A 23970-nucleotide genomic window follows, 5' to 3' on the forward strand; every position below is an offset into this window, starting at 1 on the left:
ATAAACCTGTTAAAGTCACCATCATTAATTACCACATACTAGACAAGTATGCTCTTAAATATGGAATCTGTCAATTTTGTTGTGCCTTTTGACCACAAATTGAGTTCCCTAGCAATAATTAATGGACTTTTCACTCCATTCTTCTAAATGGACCTCCACGGTAATTTCACTGTTTTTCAGCTTAACCAAGCCCTAATGGAACCCTGAAATCCTACTTAAGATTCCAGGATAATGTGGGTTTATTTGTACCCCGCTTGCACATACACAGCAAACATCAGGGAATTACTGAGTAACTTCATTCCATGGGTAAACCTCTTCAGACAATCTAGATTCTCTAAGAAGCTATTACAAAGATCCATGCTAGAAGGTAAACCGCTATATGGACATGAGTCAAAACTTCAATAGCAAATTTGCTATGTCAACATGCCTTATCAAATAACAACAACAAAAAAAACACCTCACTTTATTGGCTTTTTTTACATTCTTAAAGTATCACAACATTTAGGATGAAGTTTTTGTCAAGAGATTGTTTAGACTGATACAAAATTAAAGAATGCAAGTGATACATATTTCACTGTGGAAGATAAATAAAATTTGGGCTATTAACACTTCAAGTTAAAGTATTATACTAACAAACTCTAATCACAAATGAAATTTTTTCCATGATGTTTTTAACTTTAAAGGTAAAATATGAAATATCTTTCTATGTTAGTTAGTTCTGAAAAAATAGGGCATATATGCATACATGTTAATTGATCACATTTTAAATAAAATAACTTTAAACCCACAGGTAAAGAAATTGAAGTGCTTATCTTTAGTAGTTTGGCACAAATTCAAAATGTTTAAAGCTAAAATTAAAATACTGAAATTTTTAAATTGTACATTTTTCCCCCTTTGCATGCTGAATTGCAATAAAATCAGGCTGTTCTTTTGAGCTAAAAATTATAATTTATCAGTCCATGACCAACATATTGAAAATGTAATACTACTAAGACATGTAAATGGTTATCTTTCAATATACCGTTCTTATTAACATACGTCTCATCAATATTATATACCAGGATCGTAAGAAGGTGGAGGTGGTGGTGGAAGTTTGCCACCCTCTTTAAGTGCCTGATCAAGCCCTTTAGCTGCCCTTATGGTGGCAATGAATTCTTCATGTTTTCTTCTCCAATTAGACTGTTTCTTTGGAGGTTCTGGCTAGAAAAAAAAATGTTTTAAGAATGAATAACAAAAAAAATAGTTTTTGTACCCAAATGAAAATGATTGGTAACTTCGTTTCATTTTCAACATTGTCTAATTGAAATATTTTCATGGCTTGCAGTGGGAAAAACAAACAACTTGAAAAAGAGAGTGTCCCAAAAGTCTGAGGAGAATTTTGAGCTCCTTCTAATAATTTAAAACTACTAATACTTTTGAGACATTCCATATAAATTGTTGATATTGCAACTTTTTACCCTACATCTATAAATGAACACAATGCACAAATACTGTATTTTATATATTTAATAAGACATTGAATTTAGAAAAAAAATTTAAACCATTTTCCTCTTGCCTGAAACATCAATATGTAGCACAAAGTATTATATAATATATGCATATTTATATGTGTGTGTTTACACAGAGGAACAGAGAACTAATATTCTTTTTGTCCAAATCAAAAGGCAAGATCTTTGCAAAAGTTTGGCCATTTTAATAAACAACTTTGTAAACTAACAAAATATTTTTTTACAGAATAGGCAGTCAGACTTTCTGTTCAAATCAAATTTTATCTCTCTGGGCATTTCATACTATCTAGTGATGTTGCCTTTACCAACCATTCAATGCTTTCTGCTGCTTTCTCAACTGAAGAGGACAACTGTACACAAGCAATTAGGCATTTCCTTACCACAGCTCACAACATCTAGGTTTCAAGGAATCTATTTTATGTGAAAGGTCAAATTGCTGGCATATTATTTCTAAACTACTGTATAGCAACTGGTGAATTGCATGCTGATACAATAAATGATTAGGACTGTGTACTTATTAGTTTATTATTTCATTTGCTGTGGGGACAGCAAATGTTAGAAGAAAAAAAGGCATGTATAATTTAGGGACTTTCAGGTCAGGTCCCAAATTGCTTTCCAGAAAGGTTGGATTCTCAGTTATACCAAAACTGAAACAACGTATGCAATTGATTTCACAACTCCTCCAATAATTTGTCAGTTTTCTTTTAAATCATCTTTACCTATCTTATATAAAATGGAAGTGAGTTGATTTAATTTGCATTTCTCTAATTATTAGTGATTTAGATAATTTTTTTTTCATATGGTTGTTTGACAGCCTGATGTCCTTCCTCTGAGAATTATACTGGGTAATATTTAAGATATATTGTTCTTTTTTATCAGAGATCTCCAGGAAATTTTTCCCCCTCATAATTGTTTCCCTTCTGATTTTTACTACATTAATTTTATTTGTGCAAAAACTTTTCAATTTTATATACTCAAAACAGTGTATTTCCTCTCTGTGATCCTCTCTCTTGTTTATGTATTCTTCTCCTACCTCCAAGTTACAAAAATTTCCTTCCATCCTCCTCTAACTAATGTATCTAAATACATGTTTTCATTTAAGTTTATCTTGGTATATGATATGAGGTATAGATCTAATCTTAATTTCGAAAAAACTGTATTTCTGCTTATTAGTAATTTTTGTTAAGCAATGACTCATTACTTGAGAAAGAAGAGGAGGAACACTACTCCTCCACTTTCTCCACACTAACTTTTATATAACCTTTATGATGGACTAGGCATTGTGCAATTATTATCTCATCTAAAACTCACAACAGCCCTGCAGGCAGTTTCTATTATCCCCATTTTATAGTTAAAGAAACTGAAACAAACAATGACTGACTGTCATATTTGAACTCAGATCTTTCTGATTCCAGGCCCAGTGCTTTATCCACTGGACTTTGGATTTACTAAATAATTAAATTATTAGGAACTTTTGTTTTACCTAATCTATTCCACTAACCAATTTTTCTATTGTTTCACCATTACCAAAGAGTTTGGATGATGACTGCTGTGAAGTATAGTTTGAGATCAGGTACTGCTGGATTCTCTTCTTCATTTTCATAATTTTCCTTGGTTTTCTTAACCTTTTATTCTTACAGATGAATTGTTATTTTTTTCTGGCTCTAAAATTCCTGGGTAGTTTGACTGTGATGGCACTAAATAAGTAATTAATTAGACATGGTAATTTTTTATCATAATTGCACATTCCAAACATTAGCAATTAACATCTCCTCAATATTTAGGTTTGTATTTTACCACCTTCCTTTTAATCATGAATATTTTTATTGTGTTTTGTCTGATGATCATCACTATCCCTGTTTTTGTGAATTTATTTAAATCATAATAAATGCTGCTCTAGACCCTTATTTTAATTCTATGTAAATCTGTTTGTAGTATACAACATATTATTTGTTTCTACTTTCAATGAGCATATCTATCTTTTATCATTTTGCAAGTGAATTCATCCCATTGATATTCAGTGATGATTTTCACTTGTTTTATCTCTTTCCATTTTACTTTCTTATACTTTTGCCTCTCCATATCTCATTCCACAAAGAAGGTAGTAATAATGTTTTCAATATTAACAAACAATATGTTTCTACTCCATTTTCCTCTCTTCTTGACCTTGAGTATATACAAATCACAGGATTTTGTCATTTCTTTCTGTCCCTTTAATCTTCACTTCACAATCAATCATCCAAAGCTGAGCTTTGTTTTACTTGTGTCTAATTCCTCCCAGTTAAACACTTGAGGCAACTAGGTGTCTAGCTAGACCTAGAGTAAGGAAGACCTGTATTCAATTCTAGTCTCAGAAATTTACTAGCTTTGTTTTAAGCACTTAACTGGTTTGCCCTAATCTACTAGAAAAGGAAATGGCAAACCAAAGCATTGGCAAGCCATGGTCCATGGGATCACCAAGAACTAGACATGACTGAAAGACTGAACAATGTAAGCAACCCAATCCCTTCTGCATCCACCAGCTTCTCTACTGAATCTGAAATTTAAAAAAAAAAATCATACTTTATGGGTATGTCCAACCCTCCCATTTCAAATTCAGATAAAAGTTCATGTGATGCCCACTTCTCCCATCCCTTCCCTCCACGTTTATAGTTTTTCTGGAACATTCCAATTATACAAAATAATTTCATACCTCCTTTCCACTCCCCTCACCACACATGTATGTCTTTTATCCTTCACTTCCTTTTTTTTTTTTTAATTTTTTTTAAACCCTTTACATCTTGAGTCAATACTGCGTATTGGGTCCAAGGCAAAAGAGTGGTAAGGGTAGGCAGTGGGGGTCAAGTGACTTGCCCAGGGTCACACAGCTGGGAAGTATCTGAGGCCAGATTTGAACCTAGGACCTGCCGTCTCTAGGCCTGGCTCTCAATCCACTGAGCTAACCAGGTGCCCTTCCCCACCACCCCTTTTTTAAATTAAATTACAACCACTGAAACAGAACAAATTCAATTCCAGGCTCTGTATGATTCTTGGTGGGACACTTGTTTCTTCACCTATTAAAAGGTAATACATACCCATCACATAGTCTCTCCCTTCCAAGGGCTCCAATGTATTTAAACTTATTAAGTTTCTCTTCACTCATGTGTTTATATTTCAAAGATCCTTTTCAGTCCCAGTCTTTTCATCAGGAATTTCTAGAAGTCCTTCATAATATTAAAGATTCATTTCTCCCCTGCCAAGAGGATACTCAATTTTTGGTCGTAAGCCCAAGCATTCCTTTTCTTTATAGTGGTAGCTGCCAAGTTATGTAATCCTGATTGTAGTTCTTTGGTATGTGAGTTCTTTATGGTTTTTTAAAACTCTTTTTTCCTTAAACCTGCAAACTATGGATTTGGGTTTGACATTGTTGGAATTTTTAGTTTAGGGTTTCTTTCTGGAGATAAACTAGTGGGTTATTTCTAGTTTTTCTTTGCTATCTGGGCAATTTTTATTCTGATTTATTGAAATATGGCAGCTAGGCTTTTTTTGGGGGGGTTGGTTATCTTCGGAGCCAATGCTTATTTTTCTAGGTCATAATTTTTGATAGGACTTGCTCTATATTTTCTTTGATTTCATTTGTCACATTTCCTGTTGTCTGATGGAGTCATTGACTTCTATTAAGTCTAGTTTAAGTTTTGGAGTGTCTGTTACTTGGATAACATTTTGTACCTCATTGTACTAAGCTCTTTATTTCTCCTTTCAATTCTTTCCTTAATTTTCTTTTTTCATTTACAATATCCTTTTTTTTTTAATTTCTTTAATGAATTCTACTAGAACTTCTCACCATGATATTCCTATATAGTTTCTCTTTCTCTAGGTTTGTTTCCCAAATTTGATTATATCCACAAAATGCCTTTATCATAGGTATATTCTTTAGTTTATTCATATGTCCAACCTTACTTCCAGAATTTGGGACTTTTTTTTCATGATTTCTCTTTGTGTATTTGGATATGGTAGTAGAACCATTTATTCCCAATCAGCATTGTCTGAAGTCTTGCCATTGGCTCTTCTCTTCTGCTAGCATCTGCTATGCACAAAGTACTGACAGGACCCATGTTTGCTAGTATCATCTTAATACTAAACAATGACCTCTTCAAGGCTATCAGGGATAGCTATCAACTCTCTACATACTTTCCAAGCTTCTAGAGTATATAAACTTAAGAGGGTATAAACATAATAGCAGCTTTACTGGATAAATCATCCTGGAGCCTCTTCACTAGGGACCACTCTAGCCTGCCTTCTGATCTTTGTGTCCAGGGTGGATTAGAGTGCTCCTAGCTGGAGCACTCCAAAGTTGATGGAAGGCTGAAAGCTTCCATATGCTTTAATGAACTAAATCCAGTTGCTCTTGCTGTGCCTCATTTTTAATGCCTGAAGGATTTTGGATGCCCCCTTCTGTCAACTTAGGCTAGATGAAATATGCTGACTGTAGTATCTTCCTTTATATCTTAATTACTTTTTGGCATGGAAACTCTTCATTTATCTTTTATGGCATACATGTGGGAATTGGGTTGTTCTGTTCCTGTTCACTTTGTAAATCTTGACTGGAAATGTCTTAAAGCATACTCTTCATATTCCAGAAAAAGTGTCTCATTCTCAAAAAATATGTCTGTGTCACTTAATTTTTCCCTAGACAAAGATGAATTTAAGGTCATTAAAAAATTAAAGGAAGAATTTTAAAGGAAATTTTACCTCTTTCCAAGACAGAACAAAAAAGTACCATTTTAAGGTCTGAGTCTGAGATATGGCTTTCCACTAAAAAAACATTCACCAGACACTAGATTTAGGAATCTCATGGTTGTGGATATAAACATTTGCATGACCAGTATAATACTGAATATAAATTTTAGGGTGCGTAATCTTTCTGAGTAGGTACTATTCCCAAGCTTATATATTTACCCGAGGTTTAAGTGGTTTTACTGTTGGAATATCAGTTCCTTCAGCCCTCTGCCTACTTGAATCAAAGGCTTTCCGTTTTTTGGTAGCAGTTTTCTGACAAATTGGCCCATGCTTTTTCTGTTAGAAGAAAGAAGAAAATATATTATACCATTTTCTTTTCAATAAGAAGGAATGATAAAAGGTCTTGAATCTAAGTTGTTTTATAGAACAAATCTCCAAGAACAATGTATTTAACACCCATGAAAACAAACCTTATGTTAAAATCTGACAGTGGTGAGTAATGATAATGAATGCATATATTTTAATATTTAGTGAAACTCCAAATTTAATCATGATTACTACTAATATCAAACGTATACATGAATTTTTTCTTATTCAATTTCATATGGACTTAACAGACTAAGTTCCCACAGATCACATTAGTATTTCTTGCCATTTGTATTTCTCCTTACATTAACCCCACTGATGGTGCCAATATTATAAATTTCTCTTTGATATACTTTCCATTGTAGTTCTTCCTGCTCAAGCTCTCATTATTATACTTTAAAAACAAGAAACTCAGTGAATGAAATGGATGTTGGAATAAAAGTATTAAGCCATTTTTAGTGAGGGCTGCAAAAAAAAAACTAAAAGTACAGACTTATTTTTAGCCAACCTGAATGATAGTCAAGAAATTGCTATCAAAGGTCTAGCATGATAAGTTGGCCATAATGAATTGAGAAACTGAAGAACTCTACAAAATTTTCAGTATCAGAGAATCCCAGAACGCGATTTTAACCTCTATTTGTAACATGAATATATATTAAACCATCACTGACAAGTGGCCAGATAGCTTCGGTTGGAATATCTCACAAGAGAATCCATACCATGTTTAGATGTTATTAACTTGCCTCAAACTAACTTCCACTTCCTGGGACCAAACAGATAAGCCAAAGAATCATATGATTTTGGAAAACTTAAGAGATTAGGAAGTTTAATGGTCTGAATTTTCCAAAGTTACAAATTTAGTAGATAGCAAATGAAGAATATAAATCCATGTTACTCTGACTTCAAATTCAGTGTCCTTTCCATTAAATCAAATTGTTTTTTTCCAAACAAGAACATTTAAAACATTTTAATACAGTGAGTGATCCTGTCCCTCTTGAATTGGTTTTGTTTTGTTTAGGTTAAATAGCTCTAGTTCAACTTGAATGTCAAATGACTCAGTTCACCTTTCTTCTTCTTGGTTTCAAGAAAGTAAGGTAGCAAAAGGATAACTCAACTCCACTTCCTCCTCCTTGATTTCAGCCATTTACTACAGCTAAAATCAAACTCCCACATTTTTCAGTGTGGTCTCTCTCTGCTGCTACTCCAGTTATCTTCATTATATTGCTTAACTTAACTAAGTCTAGAATGATAACCCTGGGAAGAACTGCACAAAATTAAACAAAAATTATCTCTAGCACCACAGTTATGGGTAGGTAACTGTCACTGATTTATACTTTTCCTACTTGTAATTTTTTCCTTCCATGTCTAGTAAAGTATTTTTTAAGTAGCTTCACCAAATTCATTGTAGCTTTGGAAACAATTAATATGCTAAATAAAATATTTTGCTTAGTGACTTCCTCCTAAAACAGTGCCTACTGGATAAAGACTTACTTCCAAGTCTTAAATGGAGTAATCTAATATGATGGACCTTCTTTTTCACACTTGTAAAAGAGAGACAAAACAGTAAAACCACTTTTCAAGGTAATCTGAGTCTGAAAGAACACATGAATTTTTGTAATCACAAAGAACAAATGGTAGCAGAAAAAAGATTGCAATGGAAATGCAATGAATCAAAGTCAGAGATACATTCTCAAAACTATTTCACTGTGAAAATTTATTCTTGGCATCTTCTTTCCTTTCCTTGAAGACTCTCTTCTTCTCTCCTATGCCATTTAATGCTCACTCCATTCTTTCCCTAGAATTCTATTCTGCCTTTGACTCTTATAGATCTTCTTCTCACTTGTCAACTAATTTATTCCCTGCTTTATTAAATACTTATTAAGCACTTAGCATTTTTGCTTTCATAGGGGACTCTTGAAGATTACTGACACAAAAGGTATGAAGCTGTAATAGAAGAACGAAGAAAAGAGATTTAATTGGTATCAGTAGTCCTTTCCAGCATCCCATCAATTATACTATGGAGGCATTTCCATATAAATTGGTCTTATCAACATAAAATACTCCCTCCACCATTGCAGATTCCAACACATTTCTGACCTAATAAATGTAGATAAAACAGGCAAATAATCACTGTACTCACTAAGGCAACTGGAAAGAAGGTTCTTCCACAGATCTTGCAAGGCAACAATTCTCCAATTTGTACCACGCTTCCATTTTCTAAAAGAAAAAAAAAATCAATGAATAATTTTCGTTTCTTTTAGTTCACAAGTTAAACTATGTAACTTTAAAATCCTATTTATAACTTAATATCTTGGGTCAGAGTATACAATACAAAATTATAAAAAATTCTTAAGATTTCAAAGACAATAAAATGAATTTCTCTAAACATAATTTTCTTCAACTTACATTAACTTAAGGTTATTTTTAAAAAAGGAGATAGCAAAGACTTGTACTTGACCAATAAGCCAAAAATTCCCAGTTCTTAAACTGCCCCCAATTTGTAAGGAGAATTAAATTGGACTATGAAACACATTAACCCTTTCAGAACTATGCACCAGAATAATTAAAAAAAAAACACCCTAAAAGCATTTTCCAAAAGTACTTACTTAAAAATGAGTAACCTTGGAATTGGGAAAATCTGGTGCTATAATATATATTTAAGATACAGATATTTTGCTTTAAAGAAAACCTGAATAGATACTCATGCAATATATATTTATAATTATTTTACATCACAAAATATAAAGAAACAGATCTCTAAACATTATTTCAAAACTCAGAAAATAATCTACAATGTAACAGATGCCTTGGCTTCTTAAATTTTATTATTTTATTACTCCAACAACTGTTACCTATAACAATAATGTTCATCCTATCCTAGAACTACAGTATCTAACCATACAACCTAAATTTATTCCTGTCATTTATTTTTTAAAAATACATTCTATAAAAGGATAAAATGAAATTTTCCATTCTCATAAATCTTTTAATATATATTTATTTAAATGTTTTTTCTTTGCTTGTTAAATGAAAATTTAGTTGAAAATTAGCTGAATTATAAAACATCACTAACTATAACATTCATATTAAAATTTAATTTTAGTAATAGACTTCTGTACCAGCAGCAATACAATGACCCAGGACAATTCTGAGGGATTTATGGTAAAGAAAGCTGCCCACATTCAGAGGAAGGACTGCAGGAGAGGAAACATATAAGAAAAACAACTGCTTGAACGCATGGGTCGGGGTGGACATGATTGAGGGTGTGGACTCGAAAACTACCACACCAATGCAACTACCAACAATTTGGAAATAGGTCTTGATCAAGGACACATGACAAAACTAGTGGAAATGTGCATCGGCCATGGGTGGGGGGAGTGCAGGGGGTGAAGGGGAAAGTAGGAGCATGAATCATGTAACCATGTTAAAAATGAATATTAATAAATGTTTAAATTTAAAAAAAATAATTTTAAAAAAAGTATAAATATGACAAAATGACTCTTTACGGCATCTAATGAGTTCCCCCAAATCCAGTAGAACCAAGAAATAACCACTGGCCTAAATTCAAATACAGTAAACAAAGAATTACATTTGCTTCTAATTTCCCTACTACTTCAACCGTATTTTTTTTAAAGTTGTGCTGGCAAATCTATTACAAAAAGACTGGGTCCAGTATGGCAAAAGTTAAACAGCATATAATATAAAAGCCAAGTTAAGCTTGGCCTAGTTCCTCTTTCTCCAATAGCAGAAGCTAGGTTATTTGGGGAGAGCAACTTCAACTACCTGGATCAACTAACTCCACTAACAATCCAGAAAGCTGAGGTAACTGCTGATTGTTTTATCTTGAAGTGGAACTGATGGACTACAATGTCAGCCGAATGATGACCAATGAAACACAACCTGTCATATAATCTCTTGAACTTGGTTTTCATGTATTCCTTATATTCTATCCTCCCTCTAGCTATTAAAAAAAAGGGGGGTAATAATAATCACCAGTACATTCTCAAAACCAAAAATTCTACTTAAAAATGTAGTATATATAAATGCTTAAAGACCATTATACAAAATGGAGATAGAGTGATTTAATTGGTATGTGAGAAAATTACCTCTACCAAAGCAAGTCAGTATTTTCTCTGCAATTTACAGTGTTCTGAGAGTTGTCTCAAATACTAAAAGATTAAGGATGACACAGGCAATATGTATAACAAGACCTTGAATCCAGGTCTTCCTGGATTTGAGGGTAACATTCTAGTCACTATACCCCACTAACTTTTCTTATATATAAATTCCAAACAGGTTAACTTTGCTAAGTTTTATTAAGAAATGGCCAGGGTCTACCCAGATTTCTCATTCAATAGAATTCTTAATATATGCATGAGCAGTGATCACATGGACTAAATAAACTAAGACATGAAAAGAATGGCAAGCTGTACCTTAAATATAACTTAATAGTAATTAAATCTAAAATGAGAGTTACTCTAAATTTATACATGGTACAATAAACCAGTCAGTGAGAATTAATGTCCCAATGAAAGTTAAGTACTCAATAGTCAGTATACCAGTGAGTAATAATCATTCTCCTTTACTCATGAACAAGCTCTTGAGTTCTACAGAATCCAGAACTACCAAATAATTATGGTTTACCTTGCAAAAAAATCTAGGACAAGAATGATGAGAGAGAGAGAGAAGCAAAAAAACTCCACAATTTTTTTTTCCTGTACCAGGTGGGATAATTCCTGTGGAAGAGTTAGGTGGGCGGACAAAGCCAAGATAGCACAAAGGTAATAGACCAACTTATTCTCCACCAAATTAGACCAACTTATTCTCCACCAAATTAGCCTCCAAACAACTGTGACATAATGTCTCAAAATGAATTATGAAAGCAGTAGAAATGACAAAAATGATGGGGTAAAACAAATGTTCATGGCCAGACAACCTAGAAAATCAGTGGGAGGGGTCTATTGCACCCTGGTGAGAGTGGAGCACCCAGCATAATACCAAGGCAGGTCCCACCTCAGTAATGAATCAGAGGTTATGGCTTCTGAAGTTCTCAGCAACAAGCAGTAAGGGGATTGGATAAGTGGTCAGAAAGAGATTACAAGGGTCCCTTTTCTGGCTCTTGGTGAAAGACTCTTGTCACATTGTCCATACTCAGATCTAATGTCACAATCACAGGGCAAGGAGGACTAGCACACACCAGCACTTGTGGACCCAAAGGAGTAGGGGACTCTCAAGGGCAGAAAAGAGTGCTTGTGGTTCCTCATAAATCAGGCTATAAGCCTTGATAGTGTTAAGCACATCCCTCCTTAGATCATACTCCATGGAAGAACTGAAAATGTATAGATCCCCAGAACTACTCTGAAAGCAAGCTGTACAAAGAACTGAAGTTTGGAACAATGGCCCCATCACTACAGGATCAAAGCCCAGTTTTAATTAATAGTTGGGTTTTTTCAAGTTAAAAGACAAAGGTGGGAAAATGAGCAAACAAACAACATAAAGTTATTTTGGTGACAGGGAAAATCAAAAGACAAAATCAATTCTGCTGCACTACACCCAAAGTCTCCAAGAAAAATAGGAATTGGTTTCAAGCACAACAGATTACTGGAGGAGCTCAAAAAGGATTTTAAAAATCAAATATGAGAGGCAGAAGAAAAATTGGAAAAAGAAATAAGATTTAGGAAAATGATGAAGAAAAAGTTAAAAGCTTTGTAAAGGAAGCCCAAAAATGCTTTAGAAAAATAATACATTAAAAAAAGAATAGGCAGGATACAATGTGAGACAATGGCAGAGTTGGGGATAAAGTTTTCCTGCCCTGCTAAAAACTTCCACAAATAACTGAAAATAACTCCATAAAATCAACACTAGATGCAGCAAAAACAAATGGGAGTCTAGAATGAAGTTGAACAGCCAAGGACAACTAGGAAAAAAAAGTTTCTAACTTCCCTGGCCTCTGTCGCACAGCTGTAGGCCCTGGAGGAAGGAATATAACAGAAAAAATGCTCAAAACATCCCCAAAGGACAGGATTAGCAACCACACCTTGTATACTGAGCTGAATCCCTGAGGATATCACTGGAACTTGAATCTGAAATTGGAGGGCCCAGGTAATAGCTGTGTCTACTATAGTATCTGCTCAGGATAGACACCTTGGAGTCAGCAGGCATCATACCCTTAAGCAGCATTCATGAAGGTTTTCAAGTGCCCAGAGGGCAAATTCAAGCTGTCTGTGAGCTCCCATATTACCAGAGAGAGTTGAGAAAGTACTTGCTTTGGATAGCTGGACAGAGGCGAGGGAAATGCAAAAAAAAAAAAAAAAAAAAATGTCCTTGGGTGCTGGGAAGAGGGGGAACAGAGAAACTCCCTAAATCCTGGACTACAAAAATTACAATAATTAAATAGCACCCAGGAAAAAAACACAAAAAGATTCTGAAACCAGAGATAATATACATCAATTCAATAGGAACCCTAGGAATCCAAAAAAAAAAAAAAAAACAAACAAACAAACAAACAAAAAAGTCTAAGTGGCCTGGCCACTATTATTTTTTTTTTAATTTTTTTTTTATATTTTTAAACCCTTAACTTCTGTGTATTAGTTCCTTGGTGGAAGAGTGGTAAGGGTAGGCAATGGGGGTCAAGTGACTTGCCCAGGGTCCAACAGCTGGAAGTGTCCGAGGCCAGATTTGAACCTAGGACCTACTGTCTCTAGGCCTGGCTCTCAATCCACTGAGCTACCCAGCTGCCCCCGCCACTATTATTTTTAAAATAAATAAGAATTAGCAAGCAAAGGATAAAGAACCCAACTAATAATGATTATTAGGAGGACACAAAATCTCAGCTCAAACTCAGAGAACAGTGAAATAAAAACACTTCAAAAACAGAAAAGAAATAAAATAAATGGCTATAAGCTCATAAAGAGCTTTTGGGAGAGCTTTAAAATTATTTCAAAAACCAAATGAGACAGGTAAAGGAAAAATTGGAAGAAAAAATAAGATAAATGCAAGGAAATCAAGAAAATTACGAAAAGATTACCCAAATGGAAAAAGAGTTCCAGAAACTTATGGGAGGAAATAATGTATTAAGAACTCAAATCATGTGAGGAGAAGTTATCAATGTCCTAAGGCAACAAAAATCAAAAAGCAAAAGCAAAATAATGAAATAATATAAAGGAATATGAAACATCACAAAAACTGACCTAGAAAATAGATCAAGGAGAGCCAAAATAATACTTGGACTCTCAGAAATTTAGAATCAAAAAAAAAAAGAAGAGTTTAGATACCACACTCCAAGAATTATCAAAGAAAACTGCCCAGAAATTCTAGCATCAGAGGGCAAAATAGAAAGAATTCACTGATTACTACCTCACAGAAACCCAAAGATGAAAATGCACAGGAATATAATTGCTAAGTTCTGAAGCCCCCAGGTTTAGGAGAAAATTCTACAAACAAAACGGAAAAAAAAAACTTAAATGTTATAGAGCTACCGTTGGAATAACTCAAGATTTAACAGCTACAGTATTAAAAGAACATAAGACTTAGAACACAGAATTTCTCAAAGCAAAACAATTGGGCTTACAAACAAGAATAACCTATTCAGCAAAGAGGAACATAATTATAAAAGGGGAAAAATCTAATCATAAACAACATAAAAGGTCAAATTATTTGAGTCTAGTCTAGGAAAAGGTTATTTATGGCCCCGGGAATGGCCTACAGAGGCCTACTTAGTAAGAAGTAGGGCCTGGGAGAATCAAGGAGGAGAGCCCAGTTAGGGGAAGAAGAAGGGATTTTGGGAAAGGTAGATATAATAAGAAATAAAATGTAGAGAGAAGGAAAAAAAAACCACACACAGAATAAGCCAATTGGGAAGAGACACAAAAATCTACTGAAAAGAACTCCTTAAAAAGCAGAATTGGCCAAATGGGAAAAGATATTTTAAAATCACTGAAGAGAAGAACTATTTAAAAGGCAGAATTGGCCAGAAAGAAAAAGAGGTACAAAAATTCACTAAAGAAAAGAAATCTTAAAAAAGTATAATGTAAATTATATCAACTCTGAGGTAGCACCTCATACCTATTAGATTTGGCAATAGGGCAGAAAAGGAAAGTGAGTAAATGTTGGAGGGAATGTGTAAAAATTGGGACACTAATGAATTGTCAGTGGAGTTGTGAAATGATGCAACCATACTGGAGGGCAATTGGAACCATGCCCAAAAGGCTATAAAACTGTGCATACTCTGTGATCTAATAGTGCCACTACTAGGAATGTATCCCAAAGAGATAATAAAAAGGGAAGGGGACCTACTTGTACAAAAATATTCATAGCAATCTTTGTGGTAGCAAAGAATTGGAAATTATGGAGATGTCCATCAGTGGGGGAATGGCTAAACAAACTGTGGTGCATGTTGGTGATGCAGTACTATTGTGCTATAAGCAAATGAGCAGACCTGGGAGAACATTGTACAGAGTATCAGCAATACTGAACGATGATTATCTGTGAATACTTGGCTACTTCTCACCAATGCAATAATCTGGGACAATCTTGAAAAACTTATGATGGGGAAAGCTCTCTTTCCCCAGAGAAAGAACTGTTGGAGTTATCTTTCAAATTAATGTGTTTATGGTTTTATTTTGGGGTGTTAATTATGTATGATTTTGCCCTTATAATAATGACCAGTATGGAAGTGTGTTTTGTATGAAAATAATTTTTAAAAGGGGGGAGGGGAGTAGAATTGGTTGATGAAAAAGCTCAAGGAAGAGCATTTTCCTTAAAAATTAGAATTGGGGACAAATGGTCAAAGGATGTGAACAAGCAATTTTCAGATAAAAAAAAATCAAAGCTAAGAATAATCATGTAAAAAATGTTCTAAATAATTCAAGATTAGAGAAATGCAAATTAAAATAATGCAGAGGTAACATTTCATATCTATGATTGGCCAATATGACAGTAAAAAGATAAAGGGGACATGGCAAAATTGGGTCACTAATGAATGCATTGTTGGTACAGTTGTGAACTGATCCAACCATTCTGGAGGGCAATTTGAAACTATGACCAAATGGCTATAAAACTATGTATACCCTTTGATCCTATAATATCACTACTGGGTCTATATCCCAAAGAGATCATAAAAAAAGGACTTACCTGTACAAAAATATTTATAACAGCTATTTGTGTAGTGGAAAAGAATTGAAAAAACTGAGAGGATGTCCATCAATTGGGAATGGTTGAACAAATTGTGGTACGTACTGGTGATGGAATATTATTGTACTATAAGGAATGATAAAGAAGATGATTTCAGAAAAAGTTGGAAAGATTTGTATGAATTGATGCAGAGCAAAACAAGCAGAATATTGCAAACAGTAACAGCAATATCAATAATGATTGAACTGTGAAAACTTGGCTACTCTCAGCAATGAAATGATTCAAAACAATTCTGAAAGACTTTATGACAGGAAATGTTATCCATCTCCAAAGAAAGAAATGTTGCTTCAGACAGATGTAGATCAAAGCACACTTTCATAATGGTGTATTTTGGGGTTTTGTATGAGCGTGCCCTTTTAACAATAACCAAATGGAAGAGTGTTTTGCATAATACTACATGTTTGGCCCAGATCAAATTGCTTACCATCTCCAAGTGGGGAAGAGAAGATCATTTGGATCTTATAATTTTGGAAAACATATATTGAAAGTTATTATTACATGCAATGCAGAAAATAAAATATCTTTGAATTTAAAAAAATTAATAAAAATTAAAATTAAAAGTCTGCAAGTAGAAGCTAATGATTCTATGAGAAACAATAAAAGAAGAAAATGTGAAATATCTCATGAGAAAAACAAAACAGATCCAGGAGAGATGATTTAAGAATTACTGGACTATCTAAAAATCAAGTATCTACCCAAGACCTTCAGCAAGTATTATCTATAATGGGGAAAAGCTAGAAGCCTTCCCAATAAGATCAGGAGTGAAACAAGGATGCCCATTATCACCAATATTATTTAAAATAATATTAGAAATGCTATCAATAATAATAAGAAAAGGAAATTGAAGGAATATAAAGGGCAAAGATGTAAAAAAACTATCTCTGCTGATGACATAATAGTATACGTAGAAAATCCCAGAAATTCAAATTAAAAAATTAGTGAAACTATCAATAATTTTGGCAAAGTAGCAGGATATAAAATAAATCCATAAAAATCATCGGTATTTTTATGCATTAGTGGTAAAGCCCAGCAAGAAAAGATAGAAAGATACACTCCATTTAAAATAACCAGTTAGAATAAAATATCTGGTAGTATACCTGCCAAAGAAAACCATAAAACTACATGAATAATTATAAAATATTTTTATACAAATACAGTCATAACTGAATAGAGAAATATTAATTGTTTATGGATGGAGAGTCAATATAATTAAAGTGATAATCCTACTTAATCTACTTATTCAATGTGATCCCAATTAAATCACATAAAAATTATTTTATTGAATTAGAAAAAAATAATAAATTTATTTGGAAGAATAAAAGATCCAGAATATCAAAGGAATTGATGGAAAAAATATAAAACAAAAAAGTCTAGCAGTACCAGATTTTAAATAGTATTATTAAGCAATAATAAAAACTATCTGGAACTGTCTAAGAAACAGAAAAGATAGATCTGTGGATCAGAATAGATATACAACAAATAGTAGTAAAAGATTATAGTGATCTGATATTTGACCAAAAATACAGATATAGGTTTTTTCTCAAAAATAAGACTCAAGAGAACTATAAAAAGGCAAACAGTAAAGAAAAAGCATAAGAGATTCAATAAGGTTAAACTATGTGTGTGTGTGTGTGTGTATATATATACATATATATATATATATATATATATATATGGGAAGGGTACTTCAAATTCCTAAAAACTATCATTATTAAGACAGTTAGAAGGAATGCACAGACAGATGGAAAGGGTGTGAGTTGAATATGACAGGATGATATGTAAAAAAAAAGGGGGTGAGAAAGAAATGCATTGAGAGAAGAGGGAATGAAAATGTGGAATGGGGGTAAATTATCTCACAAAAGAGCTTCAAAGCAAAGGAGAGGGAGGAAGCTCACTGAAGGAAGTGCTTGAACCTTACTCATCAAAACTGGCTCAGAGGGAAGAACATACACACTCAGTTGGGTATAGGAATCTAGTTTACCCTACAGGAAAGTAGAAGGAGAAGGCTATATTAAAGAATGGGAATAAAGAGGTTAAAGAAAAAGAGGGCAAATTGGAGGAAATGGTAGTTATATACAAAATGCATATGAGAACGGACAGAATGAAAGAAGAGATAGTAAGATAAATTGGGGGAGGGAGAGAAATGGGATGGAATAGGATAGAATAGAGGTGGCAAACTTTTCAGAGAACATGTGCCATGCCCTGCTCCCCCCTTTACCCCAACACAGGGGACAGAGAAAGAGCTCCCATTGGGCTACTGGGTGGAGGAACGGGCCTTTCTAGTAACAAACTGGGGGTGGGGGGTGGGAGAGAAGCGATGGGAATGAGGGAGGCTCACAGAGAGCTCTCTGTATGCCATCTTTGGCACATGTGTCACAGGTTCACCATCACTGAGATAGAAGATAATAGATAGTAATCAAAATGGTGAAAAAAATTTTTACAACTCTCTAATAAAGGCTTCATTTCTCAAATACATACAGAAAAGAGTCAAATGTATACAAGTCACTCCCCCAAATGGTAAATGGTCAAAGGATATGGACAAGAAGTCCTCAAAATAATTAAAGCTATCTAGTCATACGAGAAAATGCTCAACTCTGAAGTACCACCCCATACCTATCATATTGGCTATTATGACAGAAAAAGAAAAATTACTAAACTTGGAGGGGATATGGGAAAATTGAGGCACTAATGCACTGGTGGGCAAATTGTGAACTGATTCAACCACTCTGGGGAGCAATTTGGATCTCTGACCAAATGGATATAAAATCAAATACGTTCTTTTGACCCAAAAATACCATTACTATGTCTGCATCCCAGGATATTTAAAAATAAAGGACCTACATGTATCTATAGCAGCTCTTTTTGTGGTGACAAAGAATTAGAAAACGAGAGGATGTCTATCAATTGGGGAATGACTAAGTTTTTGTGCTATAAGAAATGACAATCTGGAGGACTTTGGAAAAACTTACACAAAATGATGAAAAGTGAAGGTAGTAGAACTATAAGGTTAAGTGATAAGGGATAGAGAGAAATTCATAGATTGTCTTTAAGAGGAAAGGAGATAGGGACAGCTGGGTAGTTCAGTGGATTGAGAGCCAGGCCTAGAGACAGTAGGTCCTAGGTTCAAATCTGGCCTCAGACACTTCCCAGCTGTGTGACCTTGGGCAAGTCACTTGACCCCCATTGCCTACCCTTACCACTCTTCTGCCTAGGAGCCAATACACAGTATTGACTCCAAGACGGAAGGTTATGGGTTAAAAAAAAAAAAAAAAAAAAGAGGAAAGGAGGAAAGGAGGAGAATTTAGATATAAACTCTGGGAGAAGATTCTGAAAGGAGAGGAGGATCTTGGGAGATGACTGTAACTGTCACTCTTGATCTAGCTTTCCAGCGAGCTGGAAGGAGGATCTTTGCTCTGGCATCCCCTTGGAAGAACTAATCTTGTGGAAAGATTAGGGATTCCTGGGTTGGAGAATTGCCTTGGAGTAGACTGCCTTTTACCTGGAATACAACCCATCAGAGATCATCTTGGCTAAGGTAATCCCAAGAGTTTTGTCATCTGAGATTCTGGGTTGCCCAGGAAGCCAAACCCTGGCTTGAGAGGGGATTCAGGGTAACAGTGAGTCCTGTCTCCTCTTCCTTCTTAAAGACAATCTGGGTAGTTAAATTAGCAGATAGTCTGATAGCATTTGGGGTTTTAGATAAGAGCAGGGAGTAGATAGGCAGGGCCTACAGAAGAAAGGAAGGGTGACCTCTCACGAGGTACATAGAAGTTGGTTGAGTTTCTTGGTTTCTAAAGCCCAAGGGTTTTGTGCTTTACTGGTCCTGAGGAGGTCCCTAGGTAGGCGTTTCTCATCTCCCATCCATCTAGGACTTTCCCAAACAATCTACCTCCATTTGGAGGTAGCCATCTCTTTCATAACCAGGAGAATTTACACTGTAAGAGCAATTACTTAACAATGAACAAGAGTGAATAACTTATTTATTATCAGCAACACAATGATCCAAGACAACCTCAAAATGACTCATGACAAAAATGCCATATGCTTCCAGAGAAAGAACTGATGGAGCCTGAATTCAAACCAAAGTATATTACAAATCATTTTCTTTCCTCATTTTTTTATTTGAGTTTTCTTCCACAAAAGGATTAATATGGAAAAATGTTTCTACATGATTGTACATAAGGAAAATCTATATAAGGACACATCTCAGTAGGGAAGAAGAGGGAGAGAATTTAGAACTCAAAAATTTTTTTAAACCAAAAGTAAAATATTATTACATGTAAATTGAGAAAAACAAAATATTATCAAAAATAAAAAGTTAGGTAAACCTCAAGGGGTAGGAGAGAATTCACAGTATTATATTGCAGTATAAAGCTCATTAGGTATACACAATCCTTCAGAGCTACAATTGGGTGATTCTCCTAAAAAAACTGAGGAAGAAAGCAATTCTTTTACAAATTGAGGAATAATAGACATAAGATTAGCACTCACCTAACAAATGAACAGAATTACCAATGTATCATTAACACTAGAAAATTTTCAAAAAAGGAAGCTCAAAAATGTGAGTTAATATGAATTTATTCTAACCACTTCATTGACTGTGATTGGCACTACTATAGTTAGCCACATGAAAACTTGTGTTGTAAGTTTTCCTGAAATACCTTAAAGTTGTGAAGGAAAATACTGATCTCTTAAAAACTTTAAAAATTATAGTCTGCACTTAAGAAATAAATTAAAATAAGATTTAAAAATCAAGAACAGCTGTGCATGGTGGTATATATCTGCCACCAGGAAGGCTGAGGCTGTCATTTCTTGAGTTCAAGAGTTCTAAACTGGATTGGGCTAAGCCATCTGAGTGTCTATACTACATTCAGAGGCCACCAGGTTGTCTAAGTAGAATCCAACTAGCATGGTTCTTAAATAGAACAGGTCAAAGTTCTTGAAGGAGAAAAGGAAATAAATGGAATAGCATAAACCCAAGTCTCTAAGCATTGAGTACCTCCACCAAGTTCCCCTGCAACTGATAGTTTCCTATCATCTATTTGTCTTGCAACTCAGATCTCAGCAAAATCTGATTAGGGGTGGAAGGCCTCTTGATGACCTTTACTTAAGTCTGTAGAAAAGCAAAAGATCAAAGATAGGAAAGGATAGTCTGAGATTGCATATGTGTTAGACTCAGAGAGTGTAATCCCTCTGGAAAAATTGCTAAACCTCAAGACTGATACAAATAAGTCATGGATGAAAGGGAGCAGAGAGGGTCAGCAAAGGCTCAAAATCATAAATTCATCATCACTTCAATAAAAGTATAGTATTTCAGAGGTAGAAGGAACCACAGAAGTTATCTAATCCAAGCATATAATTTTATAAGTGAAGAATATGAGGCTTAAAGTAGTTGCCCAAGGTTACATGACTAGTTGATGAAAGCACTAATTACAACTTGACTGGAATGCATGTCTACCAACTCTAAATGAAGATATCTTTGCATTATGATTCTTCTGTACTCATGCTCCTCATTAAAAAATGACTGATAAAAAAATTTTTTTAAGGTAAAGGTCTAGTTAACTATTGATAGAGAGAATCTGGCATGCAAATTATTTAGAATAGCAGATAAACTGCAAATCACCTATACTTAGTTTTATGATGCAGGCTGAGAAACACTCAAAAGACAGATACAGACATAGATGAGTCCTTTGTGTTACTACCCTAACTCCTCCTGGCTCAACTCTTCTACTTGACAACACAGGAGGGTCAAGAAAAATGGTTTAACTACAAATAATAATACAGGTTGTGGTAGAGAACCAAAATACAGATAATCAGAATTACTAATATTCTATACAATTTATCTATGCTAGAACTCTTTGAGGGCATAAATACTTATATACTGACCAGTTCTGAGACTATTAATCTCCCTCAATAGTCTTCCTCTGGAAGCTTTCTAAGAAGAAAAACTTGCTCAACAAAAGTATCACAGCTTTCTATAATGCAATCTCACCAGCTCTTTTCTGTTGGTCTATCATTAAGCAGTATTTAATATTTGTATTTCCGAAATAATGGCAGGGGGAGGGTATAATCATTTATACAGTGCTTACTGTGCCCTAAGCAATGTACTAAAAGCTTTTTGCATGGCTTATAATCTCACAAGAAAAGAGAGACCAAGGTAGTATCTTTTATAGATAATTTAATACCATGTAGAGTTCTTTTCAGTTACAAAGTACTTTACATTTACTATCTCATTTGAGCTTCATGCTATAGTATGTTCATAGGTATTATCATAGGTATATCAGGCATTATAATGATACTCATCCTATAGTTGAAGATAGTGAGGTTTAGAGAAGTGAAATTACTTTTCCAAGGTCACAGAGCTGATAAATTGTAGAAAACTGAACTCAGGTTCCAAGCCTAATTGTTAAGACACAAGTCTCAGATTAAGATAACATCATCCAGGGATAAGAAGGAAAGAAACAGCCATTTATTAAGCAGCTATTATGTGCTAGGCACTGTTCTTTACAAATATTATGTTATTTGATCCTCACAACAACCCTGGGAGGTAGGTGCTATTATTATTGCACTCCCTAACCTTTTGATTTTACAATTGAAAAATCTAAGAAATGGAGAATAAGTGACTTGCACAATTGTCAAGTAGCTGGTTTGTCCTCCATTAGATTGAGAGCTTCTCAAAAATAGGAAACATTTTCTACCCACTGTGGTACTTAGCTTAAGAATACTTATCCTACCCAATTCACAATGAAAAAAAATCAAATTATGTTCATTACACAAATAATATTACTATTAGACAAATAATTGTCACAAAAAATTAGTATTTCATAAATAAGTAAAATCAAATGAAAAGCAAACCCTTTATATTATCCATTTGGGAAAAATGTACTAAAGTACTTAAGTAATAAGCAAACCTGTGAGTCACACATCAAACATATTCTATTTGGGTCAAATTATAACTAAATAAAAGCCAATCCCAATGCCTCAAGACTGGGGTATAACCCAAAAGTGAAAGTATGACTACAAGCTCTGAAATGTCTTACAAGGATGGAAAAGCTTCAATTATAACCCAACGATAAATGGTGTGTCTTCCCTCTGAGAAACAGCTAACTAAGCTCACCAGAAGACTGGACACTACAAGATGAATTGGAGGGTGTGGCAAGGAAATTCATTAAATGCTCAAGTAATAACTGTCAGTGAAGCAAGAATCTGGACAAGTGAAATCAGAAATCTTTCAAAGGACCAAAGCTGTTATAGTGGAGTTCTGCTCTCTTAAAAGCATAGATACTAAAGTAATTTATTAAGTCAATACTATACAAATGCAAATAATTTTCAAATAACACGCAATTCTTAAAAGCCATCTCTTCAGAAACAGAAACGGGATAAGTGATCTGTCAATGAAACTACACAAAAAAGTACCCTAGAACTTAATAGCTAAGTCCTAATGTGATCCTTCAGTCACAAATGAAATTTAGTTTGAAGATAAAAAAACAAAACTACTTTGCTTTTAACACTTTCTGCATTCTTCTTTAAAGTATTTAATATTATACATGTATCTGGCATAGATGTGATAATAGTCAAGTCAGTTTATGGAGAAAAAGCCAAGGAGTTGTTAAATTTAATAGAAAACTGATCTTGGGAGAAAAAAATTCAAAATAACTTAAAATTTCATTTTAATAGCCCTTTGGCATTCAAGAAGAAAAATCATTTTGCTCTCCACATCACATCATAAAAAGTTCCCCCTTTTTTAAGATGGAGCAATACTCTTAAGTCCAATTCCCAGGTTCACACTTCACTCTCCCAGGATTAAAGCTAAACTAGACAGAAACCATTAACAAGATGAGACCAAAGGGCCCTTTCAGTCCCCAGTGCCCCAAGGGTTCTAACACCTTTTAAAAGTCAACAGTAGAGCTGCACAGAACCTCCGAAGAACCCAACTTTTCCGTTTTCGATGAACTATCCCCACTAAGAGAGGGAAAAAAAATTGGTAGAACAAGTGAATCAAAATAATAAGCAGAAAAGGAAAAACTGGAAAGGGTACCCAAAACAGACACCCCCAGCAGGCACACTCATCATCACAGAAAGTGAGCACCCGCTCCAGGTTCATGCCGCCCTGGGTCACGTCCGACTCGGCACTACCCTGGGTAGGGGCTCCTCCACCGCGCTCGGACTTCCGGGGCCCGGGGGG

General features: G+C 34.4%; 1 protein-coding gene across 1 annotated transcript in view; it reads right to left on the reverse strand.

Moving 5' to 3' along the window:
* ZC2HC1A (zinc finger C2HC-type containing 1A) overlaps window positions 1-23889 on the reverse strand; it is a 60371-nt gene extending 36482 nt beyond the window's left edge. The window contains exons 1-5 of the mRNA XM_044682448.1: window positions 23824-23889; window positions 10100-10151; window positions 8734-8810; window positions 6447-6563; window positions 1059-1200 (exon numbers count right to left, since the gene is read on the reverse strand). Of these exons, the coding sequence (XP_044538383.1) occupies window positions 1059-1200; window positions 6447-6563; window positions 8734-8810; window positions 10100-10151; window positions 23824-23889 (454 nt within the window). The remainder of the gene's footprint in view (window positions 1-1058; window positions 1201-6446; window positions 6564-8733; window positions 8811-10099; window positions 10152-23823) is intronic.
* Window positions 23890-23970: the final 81 nt, after the last annotated feature.

Source organism: Gracilinanus agilis, chromosome 1 (genome assembly GCF_016433145.1).
Source record: "Gracilinanus agilis isolate LMUSP501 chromosome 1, AgileGrace, whole genome shotgun sequence".
NCBI lineage: Eukaryota > Metazoa > Chordata > Mammalia > Didelphimorphia > Didelphidae > Gracilinanus > Gracilinanus agilis.